The sequence below is a fragment of the Natator depressus genome, chromosome 1 (assembly GCF_965152275.1).
Source record: "Natator depressus isolate rNatDep1 chromosome 1, rNatDep2.hap1, whole genome shotgun sequence".
NCBI classification, from domain to species: Eukaryota; Metazoa; Chordata; order Testudines; family Cheloniidae; genus Natator; species Natator depressus.
In genome coordinates, this window is record NC_134234.1 from 40,344,564 (window position 1) to 40,357,538 (window position 12,975).

A 12,975-nucleotide genomic window follows, 5' to 3' on the forward strand; every position below is an offset into this window, starting at 1 on the left:
ATTTGGAATAAAATTCCACATTTGGTAGAGAAAAACTTTTTGTGACAGGTTGATTTAGGGGGAAAAAGGAACCTCTTTTAATCTACTCAGAAGTTTGACATTTTAGAAGTGATCCTAGACAGCAGGAATAATGGGCAGAATGCAAATGAATGCTCAAAGGCAAATTGAATTCATTTATCACACACAGTGATGTGGATTGCTTGGTAAACTGGGCATAAGCAAACCATGTGTGTTTCAATGTGGCCAAAACGTTAAGTCATTTCTAGGAATAAAGAATGTAGGCTATATTAAGAGGATGGATGGAAGCTATCCTGGGAAGCAGTGACTCTGAAAAATGCTTGAGGATCATGGTAAATAATCAGCTGAATGTGAGCTCCCATTTTGATGTTATGTCAACAAGAGCTAATGCAATATTTGGATGTGTAAACAGGAGAATATCAAGGAGGAGGAGCGGGGAGATTATACTCCTTCTGCGTTTGGCACTGGTGTGACTGCCCCTGGAATAGTGTGTCCAGTTCTGGCATACACAATTCAAGGAGCTCTGTCTATTTAGCTTATCAAAGAGAAGGTTAAGTGGTAATCAAATCACTGTCTATAAGCACCTACATGAGGAGCAGAAATTTGATGATAAAAGACTCTTCAGTCTATCAGACAAAGGTGGACAGAAAGATCCCATGACTGGAAGTTGAAGCTAGACAAATTCGGACTAGAAATAAGTGCAGATTTTTAACAATGAGGGTAATTAGTCACTGGAACAATTTATCCAGGGTTGTGGTGGATTCTCCCTCACTGGAAAATTTTAAATCAAGATTTAAATCAAGAGGTTTTTCTAAAAAATATACTGTAGTTCAAACAGGAATTAATTCTAGGAAATCCTATGGCTTGTGTTATACAGGAGGTTAGACTAGATGATAGCAGTGGTCCCGTCTGGGTTTATAATCTATATATTGATGAGAGATCCTCCACAAATACATGGGGTGGGTGTGTGTGTGTGTATGACTGACTTAAGAGACTGACTTCATGATTTAATAGACTCTAGAGATGGGAAAGACCTATGATTATGTATAATCATAGAACCTGAAGACTGAAAAGATCTATTACATGATGTAGTCAGACTCCATGCCTTCCTTGCTGAATTGGGGCCTCTGTGCAGCACTAGCCTAACTTTAAGCATGAGAGTTGTCCCATTGCTGTCAGTGGGACGACTCACATGCTTATGTACCTTGCTGAATCAGGGCCATAGATTTGATACACAGAGTACTATAGTTGGTAACCTATGTGGTTAACAAGAAGTGTGATTCACATACAGTAGCAGACAAACAGTATAAGGCTACTGTCACAAATGTAATTCTTTTTAATTTTGTAATTAAAATTTGTTAACCACAACCACTAGTGCATTATTCCAAAGGTCAACCAATAAAAATCGGTACATAACAAGTTCTTTGAAAAATGAGTCTAATTGTTCAATTGAAATATGCCTTTTAAAAAATGTATAGTGTGTAATATGTCAGTTGCTGCTTATACTCTGTGTTAATATACATATATGGTTGTACCTTATATATAAATATACATTTCCATAACTTATTTTGTTTTGATTTTTTTAGGATGATCCACATACTAACCTATTGATTGAAGCCATTAAAAATGACCAATTAAGGCAAATGGAACGTGAAAGGTAATACTGGAAACATAGGTCCCTATCCATTCCAAATATGCCTCCATGGTTGCTAGCACATGGAAACTGACACCAGCTTTCCAAGCTGCAATGCCTGAGAGCTATTCCTTATTCTGGATGGAATGGCTTTAAAGTACTACATAAATTCCCTAGTAATGACTGTTTGGGCTTGTGAAAGTGTCAGGAAAAATACTAGATATGCTAAAACAGGTGGCCTGGTTGGCTGAAAAATAGCTAGGGAATAAGATTTTTAAGGGACCTTCAGAAACCAATCCTGTGTCCTTGGCTAACAGCTCCATTTTGAAGCTCAGCCAAGTAGAATAAAAGGCCCTATGATTTTGAAGATTTCTTCTACCTCCTAACTGTTAGTTAGGAACTGGGCTGGTATTTGGTTTAAAATAAGGAAGCAAAAGGAGAAAAATCTGGCCCTGGGTCACAGTCCTGTGTATCCCTAGGCAGTGGGATAGGGAAGACGAACAAATGGAGCAGAAGAAGTTACAAAATACTTGTTTGTGAGTTCCCCATCAGTGAAATACACAGCTTGGAAGTGGGGGCTTTTTTTAATTTTCTGAGCCCTGTGCAAAAGCCACACTGGATTGCATATGAGTAATTTAGACCACTGCAAAGCATCCAGCATATGTGGCCTGCTGGCACTGGAAGGTCATATAAATGTTAGACTGTAGGGATATTGTACACTGCAGCTAGGAGCAAGCCTCCCAGCCCTGGTAAGACTGACTTGAACTAGCAGGGATCAAGCTAGTGTGCTAAAAATAGCAGTATGAACATTGTGGCTCCAGCAGACACTCAGGCGGTTCTGAGGTCAGGTGGCTACCTCAGAACTGGGGGTTCGGTGGGCTTGAGAGCCCAAGCTGTCACCTGAACTACAAAGTCCACACTACTATTTTTAGCATGCTACCGCAAGCCCCGCTAGTATGAGTCTGTCTACCTGGATAGAAGGCTCACTGCCAGCTGCAATATAAACATACCCTATGGAGCCTTTATTATTTTGATATACTGTATTTTCAGATCTTGTTTCTGTATTATAAATTATTATGCTCCTATTCATATGCTAGGATAGGATTGTTGTGTAATGATATATTTTAATGACTAACCTCTCTTGGATTTATAAAAAGAAAAGGAGTACTTGTGGCAACTTAGAGACACAAGTACTCCTTTTCTTTTTGCGAATACAGACTAACACGGCTGCCACTCTGAAACCTGTCATTATGCAAGGTCTTGGATTTATGCAAGTCTCACAAAACTTCTTGCCTTAAGAAATACTGTAGTGTTACTAGCTACCCAATCTATATATTATTCATTGAAAGATGTAATATTATGCTTAAGTCATACTATTATTTTACTGATGTCTTGATTAAACAGTAATATAGATGTTGCTGAGGCTTAGTTGGTGAATAGCGATTCAAGGCACAGGATAAGGTAACTAAGTTTTTGATGTTTTCATATATACTTTTTCTAAACACTGATATATATCTATTTTAATTCCTAAGGAAAGGCATGGCAGAAAAATATATCATGACAGCTGCAAAATTGATTGCACCTGTAATTGAAACCTCCTTTGCCATAGGCTATGACTGGTAGGAGACAATTTTCTTCAGTTTAAATATGCATGCCAATTTCTGTCCATAATCATAAAATCAAGTTCACAAATGTAGAAATCTAGGATATATAGCATTTGAGTTGTGCTTCTCGATCAAAGCACCCAAAGTACTTTGTTAGCCCTGATAGCAATGCCCTGGAAAAAAAATCAGAAATATTGTGCTTTATCCATCTACAAAACAGTTTTATTGCATCACAGATCATAGAAACTCAAATGTCAGTCACATAGTTATTGAGCTGCTTTAAGACTCTTTACATTCATACAAAGTATTCATACAAGAATCTTACAAATTCTTGATTAGACAAATCACGTACAGAAGACAATCGTTCTGCACTCTTCACTAAAGATCTGAACATGACATGCTGAAGACCTACAGTGTCTTACTCTTCTGGTGCTAATGACTTCACACAAGATCAGGGCCTCTGGTTCCATGTGCAAACCAATTGTTTAAATATTATGTTACTGTTCTGCCAGTCAGAGTTGGCAGCAACAAGAACTATGTTCAGTATCTAGGGGTTCCTTTTCAACAATACAACACAAAACTGGCTCGAGCCCCCACCCAGTGACCTGGGACAATTACACACCACCCCCCGGCGCCTCTAAGAGGCAGTACTTCCCCTCTTGCAAGCACAGAGTCTGAGTGTAGCAAAAAAAACCTTTTAATAAAAGGGGAGAAATAACTCGGCATTAATTTGGGAAAACACCACAAGCAGGGTTCATAAACATTAACCATGAGCAAAAGACCCACCCCCAAGTAAGATGGGCAGCGTCCTTTTCCCTCAGGTTCTTAAGTCCAGCAACCAAAAGTCCCTTTAACGTACCCATCCCTTCTCTGCATCCCACTGTGCAGTTGTTGTCCTTGGTCAATGCAGACCCAGAGTTCACAGGTGCATATGCAGGATTCACTTCTCACTCTGGGTGGAGGGGGTGGGGAGTAAGAAGGCACCTTACTCGCTCTGCTGCCCGGGACTCGCTCGCCCCTCCTCTTCACCGGCCACCATGCCTCTCCACCAGCTGCCCTACTGGCACATCACTAATCCGTCCGGATGTCTTCGGGCCACCACACAGTTCTCAATGAATTCAGCTGTTAGTGTGGGAGCCTCACTGCTGGTTCACAGTGGGCAGTCTCTTGCATCAGAAGCACTGTCCCAAAGCAGGTCTAAGCATTAGACTTAGGTACCAGTGATTTCAGCTCTGCCGTGTGCAACAAGACTCTCACTTGAGTCTAAATTAGATCTTTTATTACACAGTGGAGAGAGGAAGGGCCAAATGTTGTCAAGACTTTTAAGCAGAGCCCACACCACCAGATACAAGTACTTGTCCCTACCCTCTCTGAACTCACTGGGCTTTGGAACCCATGTCCCCTGCCTGGTGAGTGCCATTCCGTTGAGGGTGAGTCCCTCAATTCAGGTATGCCAAGTACAGTTCTGCTGCCCTCGATTCACACAACAAGGATAACAACCCTTTATTACTCCTGCCCCCAATAACAAGGAGACCGGGGATCCAACACCAGCCAAAAGTGATCATTTGGGCAAGCAATCCCATCATGTTGAACACCTAGGCAGGGTGGGTGTGCCCAGGCAAACAAGATCAGCTCCTGAAGTCCCCTTCCACAGCTCATCACTAGATGTCAGGGGAGAGCTCATTCAGACTCTGCTTACATCATTAGACAGAGCTATCTTGGCTCCATTTATAAACCTTATGTGCCTTGATCATGCTATTAGAACATTTGCATGACAAGCGTAAAAGTTAACGTGGTGATAAAGCAGCTCATTAGCATCAGAGATGTATATGTATTAATATATTAAACTAAAGTTTTCTGGTGCACCGAATAATCAAGAAAAGGAGATAGTATGTAAATGCTGTACATGGAGAGAGTAATGTATTAGGGTGCCTTCTCAAAATGCAATTTTAATTCTAGGTTTCTGATTTTTGAAGGGTTTGTTGTTTGTTTGTTTAACTCTGATATTCTTGAAAGTTAATATGCTCTCAAACCACTGATATGTGCCAACAGCTTCAGCTTCACCAGAGGAAGTTTTTGTGTTTCATTTCCTTAGTATTTGAAGTAGTTGTAACATGGAAGTGAAGGAAGCTTGGGTAGGGAAAAGCCCTTTTTCCTCAACATTTCTCCTGCCCATAAAAATGAAAATAAGTTACCACTCTTAATGATTTATGAATATACAGAAGCAGAGGAAAATTTTCAAGAGTTGTAGATCCTACTATTACATTTTGATAATATACCTATCTGTAGATAATTTAAAATAATCTCTTACGCAAAAGAGTGTTTAGTCCACTGAAGCCCACAATGTGATGTTTGATGATTAAATAATAGATAGAATCATATTATTTCCCTAGTATAGCTGCTCTGGTTTCTTAGACCCTAAATATGTTTGGTGAGGAGTGGCTTCTGGTTAGCAAGTCAAATTTGCTTCCTCTGCATCTGGTAGTGTGTTCAAAGGAAGATAAAGAATAGATTCATTTATTCATTATGCATTGTCTGTGCATACATGTAGGTGTATATAAATACATATACAGTTATCTTTTAGTTTTCATTCAAACTTTCCCTAGTCCTGCCTGTATTCACTAATTACTTGCCATGAATACACACATGCCTGTAGTCAAATTCTGAAAAAAAAAGTTCTTCTTTATATCTAATAACTTACGACAAAGTTATGGACATTCGCTTAGTGGCTAATTAAATTATTAGACACATTAGACGGGTTTGTGTATATTGGGGCAGATTCACTCACAGGCTGTAGCTGCCTTGCACAACTCCAGCCACACAAAGATGTTGAAATTCTTAATTCGACAGTTGAATTTTCAGCTACTTTCCATTGAGTTCATGGCATATTACAGGTATATCTGTGCTTAATCAGATTAATTTTCTTTGGAGAAATGAAGTAGGCATGGATATTACGTAGATTTCTTATGTTACTGAGGTGTCTCAAACTTCAGTTAAAAAGAAGTACATGCAACTTACTCATGAGACTATTGTTTGATCTTCCTCCCATGAGGGATTGATGGAGTATTCAGGTCTGTCAATATCTTTTGGTTAAAAAGGCTTTAAAACTGGCCATCAGAGTATCTCTGGCCTCTTCTCTCATAGCAGACTGTTTTGTAATGTTTTCAGTCCTATCCTTTTCCTCTGATGCCAAGAGGTATTTATAGACTTTGGAGAGGTGATTCACATGCCAAACAGATTATAGCTAAGGCTACGTTTTAGTCACAGGTATTTTTAGTAAAAGTCATGGATAGGTCACAGGCAGTAAACAAAATTAATGGCCCGTGACCTGTCCATGACTTGTACTATATACCCCTAACTAAAACTTGGGCCTTAGGTGCTCGGGGAGGGGGTGGTTCAGGGGCCCCGCGGGGGAAGCGGGCAGCGGTGCGCGGCCCTGGACCCCTCACTGGTGCTGTGGGGGAGGGTTGACAGGGCTGGAAGGCTCCCTACCCAGCTCTGCGCAGCTCCCCAAAAGTGGCCAGCATGTCCCTGCAGCTCCTAGGGGAGGGAAGGTCGGGGGGGCTCTGCGCGCTGCCCCCGCCATGGTGCCAGCTCAGCAGCTCCCATTGGTCAGGAACCGCAGCCAATGGGAGCTGTGGGGGCAGTACCTGCAGGCAGGAGCAGCACACAGACCCCCCAGCCGCTCTGCCTAGGAGCTCCAGGGACATGCCGGCCGCTTCCAGGGAGCCCCCCCTGAAGTAATCGCTGCCCCAAACCCCTGCCCCAGCCCTGAACCCCCTCCCAGACCCAAACTGGTGCTGGCATAGGGGCGGGCTGAGCCAGAGCCAGCCAGCCACACCAGACGCTGCAGAAGTCACGGAGGTCACAGAAAGTCATGGAATCCGTGACTTCCCTGATAGATACACAGTCTTAATTATAGCATCTGCTGGGTTTGATCCTGGCCCATGTCACCAGTTCTTTCCAGAACATACCACCCTAATAAAGCGCACAGAAGTGCTGACTGGAAGAGAGTGCCTCGGTGGATGGGAAGCTATGAATGTTCAGTTCCATGTCAGCTTTCTTTTCCTTGTACCTTGTACCACTGTATAATTAAAGGCTGCCCTAGAGGGGATGAACAGGAAGAGGAGATGATTGTTTAGCATCATGCAGCTGGAGGCTTGGGCTTAATAAGTTGGGTTCTAGAGATGATGGTGTCTCACACATACAAGAGGGGTTGAGCTGAGGTTAGGCATGAATAATATATAACTAAAAAGAACCTTCTGAGACTTGTTCTGAGAGAGGTTTGAAAAATGAACTTTAAATGTGTTGCCAGACTCAGGCTCTACTGTAGTGTGGCTGGTGCTATGTTATAATGTCTGAGAGTATCCTTAGAGATTTTTTTGTAATTCACTTTTGCATACAGTACACATTTACGACACAACTTCTGGGACATGTATACCATTTCTAATTAATTTATCGAATCAATACATTTTTATTTTTAGGGGTTATGTCATTTTAGTACCCAGGGACCAAACTATAGATGCATCCCGAGCTTTGTATAGTTTTACCATTACCAATTCTTTCATAGAATCCAAAAAGCCAAATTTGATTAAATTTGAACTGTTCTTTAAAACATGGTTGATGTATGGAAACACTGTGTGTGTCTGCAAACAGGGGAGTACCTAACATAGCAGAGAAACTTCCTCTAGATAACTAGTTAGCAGCATACATGAGTTGAAGTGACCTTAATACAGATACATATTATTTATAGAAATTATTTCTGTGGATTCCTTTTTGTTGTAGGTGTGTTGAAGTAGTAAAAGCTTCCCACTATGTAGAGTTAGCCAATGACCTGGAAATAAATAAAGCAATTACATATTTGAGGCAAAAGGACTTCTATCAGGTATGGTACTTTTTAAAAAACATTTTTATGAATATTGTATTGGTAGAAGCATCTGAGGGTATGTCTACAATGTGGCTGGGAGTAGACACTTGTGCTAGTTAGAGCACAAAATAGTACTGTGGATGTTGTGACACAGGCAGCGACTAAAGCTAACCAGCTAAGCTCGGGCTCAGAAGTTTCTGACAGCCTTGGACTCACGTTGCTAGCCGGAACCCCTGCCTATGCTGCAATGTCCACACTTCTATTTTTAGTGGACTAGCGCTGTTCAAGCTAGTGCGAGTTTGTCTACCTGGGCTGGGAGGCTCACTCCCAACTCCAGTGTAGACATACCTTTATAAAGCAGCAAGGCCATATTTTTCCAGCAAGAGCTTCCTCTTTAATAGTTGCTTAGAACCTCGATAAAAGTGTTGATATTGGTCTTTATTAGAATAATGCTACAAAAAACATTGATTGGGGAGGGCTTTACCTACATTAAATTTGTCTGTTGTCACAGGAGGGAGTTAATAAGAGATCAGAGTATGAGCAGATGCACTTGCTGTTATGTTATTGCTTGTGGTATTGTACCAGTGATGCCCTGCCTCCATTCCTGCATATGTACTATTATACCCCATTAGGGTACTGTAATCTGTGTCAGAACTGCAGTCCATCATCTTGTCCTTCCATGCAGGGACAAACTTAGGAAATAGAGGTAAGGCAGTGGCCCCAAGAATTAAACACTCTAACGTGTGTATAAAGGAAGAGCATGAGTATAGTCTTTCCATACTTTAAAGTAGAATTTTGGGGGGGGGGGGGGGTGTCTGTCTTTTCTATGATATTTTAAAATTAATTCTACTGGGACAAAAAAAGTGAACCTAAAAATACATGCATTTTAACGATAAAGGGCTTTAGGGGCCACCTTTCTGTTTGATTGGTATTTTGAGGCCTTATCCATCCTCAAAGTAGTACCGGTTTAACTAAAATGAGTTTTTAAATGATTTAGTTAAACCAGTGCAAATGCTTGTGTGGACACTCAGATTTAAACCTGGCTTATTGTTAACATAATTCAGTTAAGAATTAAGGTAAACTAAATATAAGCCCTTTTTAAATTAATATAAAAGTGACCACTAGGGAGTTTGCACTGATTTAACTAAATCAATTTAAAAACTCACCTTTAGTTAAACCCTTGCAACTTTGTATGTACACAAGACCTTACTAATTAAACTATAGGAAAAGTATATAGAAAGAGTACAGCTCCTGACTGGCTAAGAATTGTTATCTTTGTTACCCTGTCTTCTCTGCCCCCACCCAGACCCACTTGTCTCTTCTACCTGGTATGTCTTGTCTTTTAGACTGTAAGGTAGGGTAAGGGCTGTCATTTAATTTGTGTTTGTACAACACCTAGCACAATGGGGCCCTCGTCTGTCTGGTTTCTAGGTTCTACTACAATAGAACTTTTAAATAATAATATAGGAACCTCTAAAAACATACTACTTTTTTAAATAGAAAGTGTTCCCCAAAGCACTTAGGTACTTTTGATTCTGGGGCTATGTTAGTACCTACATAGCTACTTAGATGGCCTCCATCATCATAGCGTCTGTGCATCTCACAAATATTTATGACTTTATCATAGCAATGCTGCTGTGAGGTACAGAGTATTATTAACCCCATTTCAAAGAGGGGAACTGAGGAATAGAGGTATTAACTGACTTGTCCAAGGTCACACAGGTTGGTGGTAGAACTGAGATTTGAAGCCCATTGTCGTGAGTCTGGTGTGTTGACCACAAGACTGCCCTTTCTGCAGACCATCTCCTCCTATGAAAAAACAGTAGTAGTTAATTTTGGGTGGGCAGTGCCTTGCATCTATGTTCTAAGCCTGTCCCTCCAGTGGAACTACCAGGAAGGGGTAGGAAAAGCCACCGTTGTTCTAGTGCTGACACTAGTATTATGGGTAGTTTACCCATGGATGTTTAGGAGCCAATAGGGAGAATCCTCGAACAGGGGCACATGCACAAATTGTCTTGAATATACATTTACAGCCAGATAAAGTTATACTCACTCAGAACATTAATATATTAATATGCAGTATTTTGCAATATAGGTATATTCAAATGCTTCATCATCCCATTTGATTTTACAGTATGCTTTTGTAGTATAGAACAGGATCGTTTTAAAATTTTGAAGGACAAATATACTCTGTTTTGGTTGGAAGTTACAAAATTGACAAAAGAGGCAAATGTATTCCTACTTTTCCCTCCATAGACACATAGCAAACCTTGAATTTCATTTCTGCCTATTAGGATAGGTTTCTATCTTTATATTGGCTTTTCTTGCATTAGAATTTGACAACTGACTCAATGTCTAATGTGTAATGACAGCAGCTGTGCAATGATTTGGGGTTTTAGATTAGTGACCAGGACTAAACTCTGAAATTTCAAGTGTGGTTGAATTTGAACAATTTCTTAGTGGAGCACAAAAGTCTCACATGTTGATTGATGATTTAGTAGATATTTTCATCCTATATGTCTCCATTCACACATTCAGTGTCTTGGTAAGATTAGTTTAACTGTGTTTTTAAAAATGTAATTTTTGCTTTCCTTTCAATATTGCTACTTTCGTTGTGTCTCGCATTTTATTTGATATTGTAAGTATGAAGAGGTAGGTATAGTATTAAAATATGGCCCTTAATTAGCTTTAGTCTTCTAGAATAGTTGTAACTTGGCAATGTTTCCTGGCTATGCCCATAATAAAGGAGTAAGTAAAACAGTACTTCTGGTGGAAGTGTTAAGAAGGTTTTGTGTTTCATTTAGAAACCCAGTTTTACCGTCTCATTTCCTGACACACAAATGGATTGACCCTAGAGGAACTATTTTCAGGAGGGCAGTGTTTTATTGTTCAGATTTTAGGCCATTTTCTTGTATTCTTATATTCTTTCTTGTATTCAAATAATGTCCAGTTGCTGATTCCTATGATACCCATTTCTAGGAAAAAAAACCTTAATGAAAGAGCTGTATTTTACTGTATATCGTACCCTAAACCTCGCAAATCTCGGACTCTGCTGGGTTTCTGTTGGGAGTTAATTTCAGAATTGAAAGAACGAGGAGTACTTGTGGCACCTTTAGAGACTAACAAATTTATTTGAGCATAAGCTTTCTTGGGCTAAAGCCCACTTCATCAGATGCATGTAGTCGAAAATACAGTAAGAAGAGATAGAGATATAGTGTCTAACAGAGAACATGAAAAAATGGGTGTTGCCATACCAGCTCTAACGAGACCAGTCAATTAAGGTGGATTATCAGCAGCAGGAGGGAAAAAAAACTTTTGTAGTGGTAATCAGGATGGCCCATTTCAAACAGTTGACAAGAAGGTGTGAGTAACAGTAGGGGAGAAATTATCATGGGGAAATAGTTTAACTAAAAACTATTTTAAAAACCTTCTTGGCAACTGTTTGAAATGAGCCATCCTGATTATCACTATAAAAATTTTTTTCTCCTGCTGATAATAGCCCACCTTAATCGATTGGTCTCGTTAGAGCTGGTATGGCAACACCCATTTTTTTCATGTTCTCTGTGTGTATATATGTGTGTGTGTGTGTGTACAACCTTGCTACTGTATTTTCCACTACATGCATCTGATGAAGTGGGCTTTGGCCCACAAAAGCTTATGCTCAGATAAATTTGTTAGTGTCTAAGGTGCCACAAGTACTCCTCGTTCTTTCTGCTGATACAGACTAAACGGCTACCACTCTGAAACTTTTTAGAATCGAGTGACCTATACTGAGAACACCACTTTCCTAGTCCTTAACAGTTCAGTGTTTGGACTCAAATAGCTGACACATTTCAAACTGGCTGCAGCTGCCATAATGGGGTACTGGAAGAAGATAACAGGGGTGAAAAAACCTCTGGAGTCACCTGGTCTAGCCATTTTTGTGGAGCAGGAGTTTCCTCTACTTTGGCCTCTCGGGTGTATGTAGTTACCTACGCTTAAATGCTCCAAATGGTGGTGCCTTACCTCCCTCTGCAGCTCATCTTAGTCCCTAGTCTCTAACAATTCTTTAAAAGAAGGTGCTTGTAGTCTCTCTCATTCCCAGTCCTTCCATACTGCATTCACTGGTATGCATTCTTTCAGTTGATGTGGTGAAAGTGTTTACAGAGCAGTGCAATATTGTCCTGTGATAGATTATGGCCTATGTGATGTTACCCAGTTCTGATGATCCACAATACTTAAGTCTTGAGAGAGCTTTTGGATCTGAGTCTCTTCCGCCCCCACATCTACATGTGCCATTGGCTGGGGTATTGGGATAGCTGTCCATTGTGTTTCTTAACTCAGTATTAACATTTTTTAATGTTTTTATTTCTGAAATAAACTTTCACTTAATAAATGAAGTGGTGTAGAATTATATTGAAGATCTGAGGCAAATGCTTGAGACAGATGGAAGATGTTAGTGTGTGTTGTCCCCATCAGAGTGATAGAATGAGAAAAACAATGATAGTCAACATTCTTCTAACTGTAGAAAATTCACTGCTTAAAATAAAAAAAGAAACATCAAGAATTGAATAGTAGCACATTTTAAAGCAGAAACCCTACTGTCTTGGTTTCCTACTGAATTATTAAAATTGTTGGAAGCATAAAGAATGAGAGGAAAGACATCGACATGAAAAATAAGCAAGTTTGGAAGTAGCATGTTGGAGGATCTTGTCTTTTCTAACCTATTCTGCACTATGCAAACCTCTACTTACTCTTTCCATTAAATAAGTTCTTTCATACTTCTGAGTCCAATGAATTGCCTGTACAAATTCTGTCTGTGAATATAAAAGATCGGGTGCCTTGATGATATAAATTCAGCCAAGAAGTCCCTT

The 12,975-nt window shown here is 40.1% G+C and overlaps 1 protein-coding gene across 3 annotated transcripts in view; it reads left to right on the forward strand.

Moving 5' to 3' along the window:
- Window positions 1-12,975, forward strand: part of IFT88 (intraflagellar transport 88) — a 78,925-nt gene that overhangs the window by 24,567 nt on the left and 41,383 nt on the right. For all 3 annotated transcript variants that reach the window (XR_012640233.1, XR_012640234.1, XM_074958158.1), the window contains exons 13-15: window positions 1,605-1,675; window positions 3,184-3,270; window positions 8,041-8,140. Coding sequence is in view for 1 of the 3 variants with exons in the window: in XM_074958158.1 (XP_074814259.1) it covers window positions 1,605-1,675; window positions 3,184-3,270; window positions 8,041-8,140 (258 nt within the window). In the remaining 2 variants the exon portion in view is untranslated. The remainder of the gene's footprint in view (window positions 1-1,604; window positions 1,676-3,183; window positions 3,271-8,040; window positions 8,141-12,975) is intronic.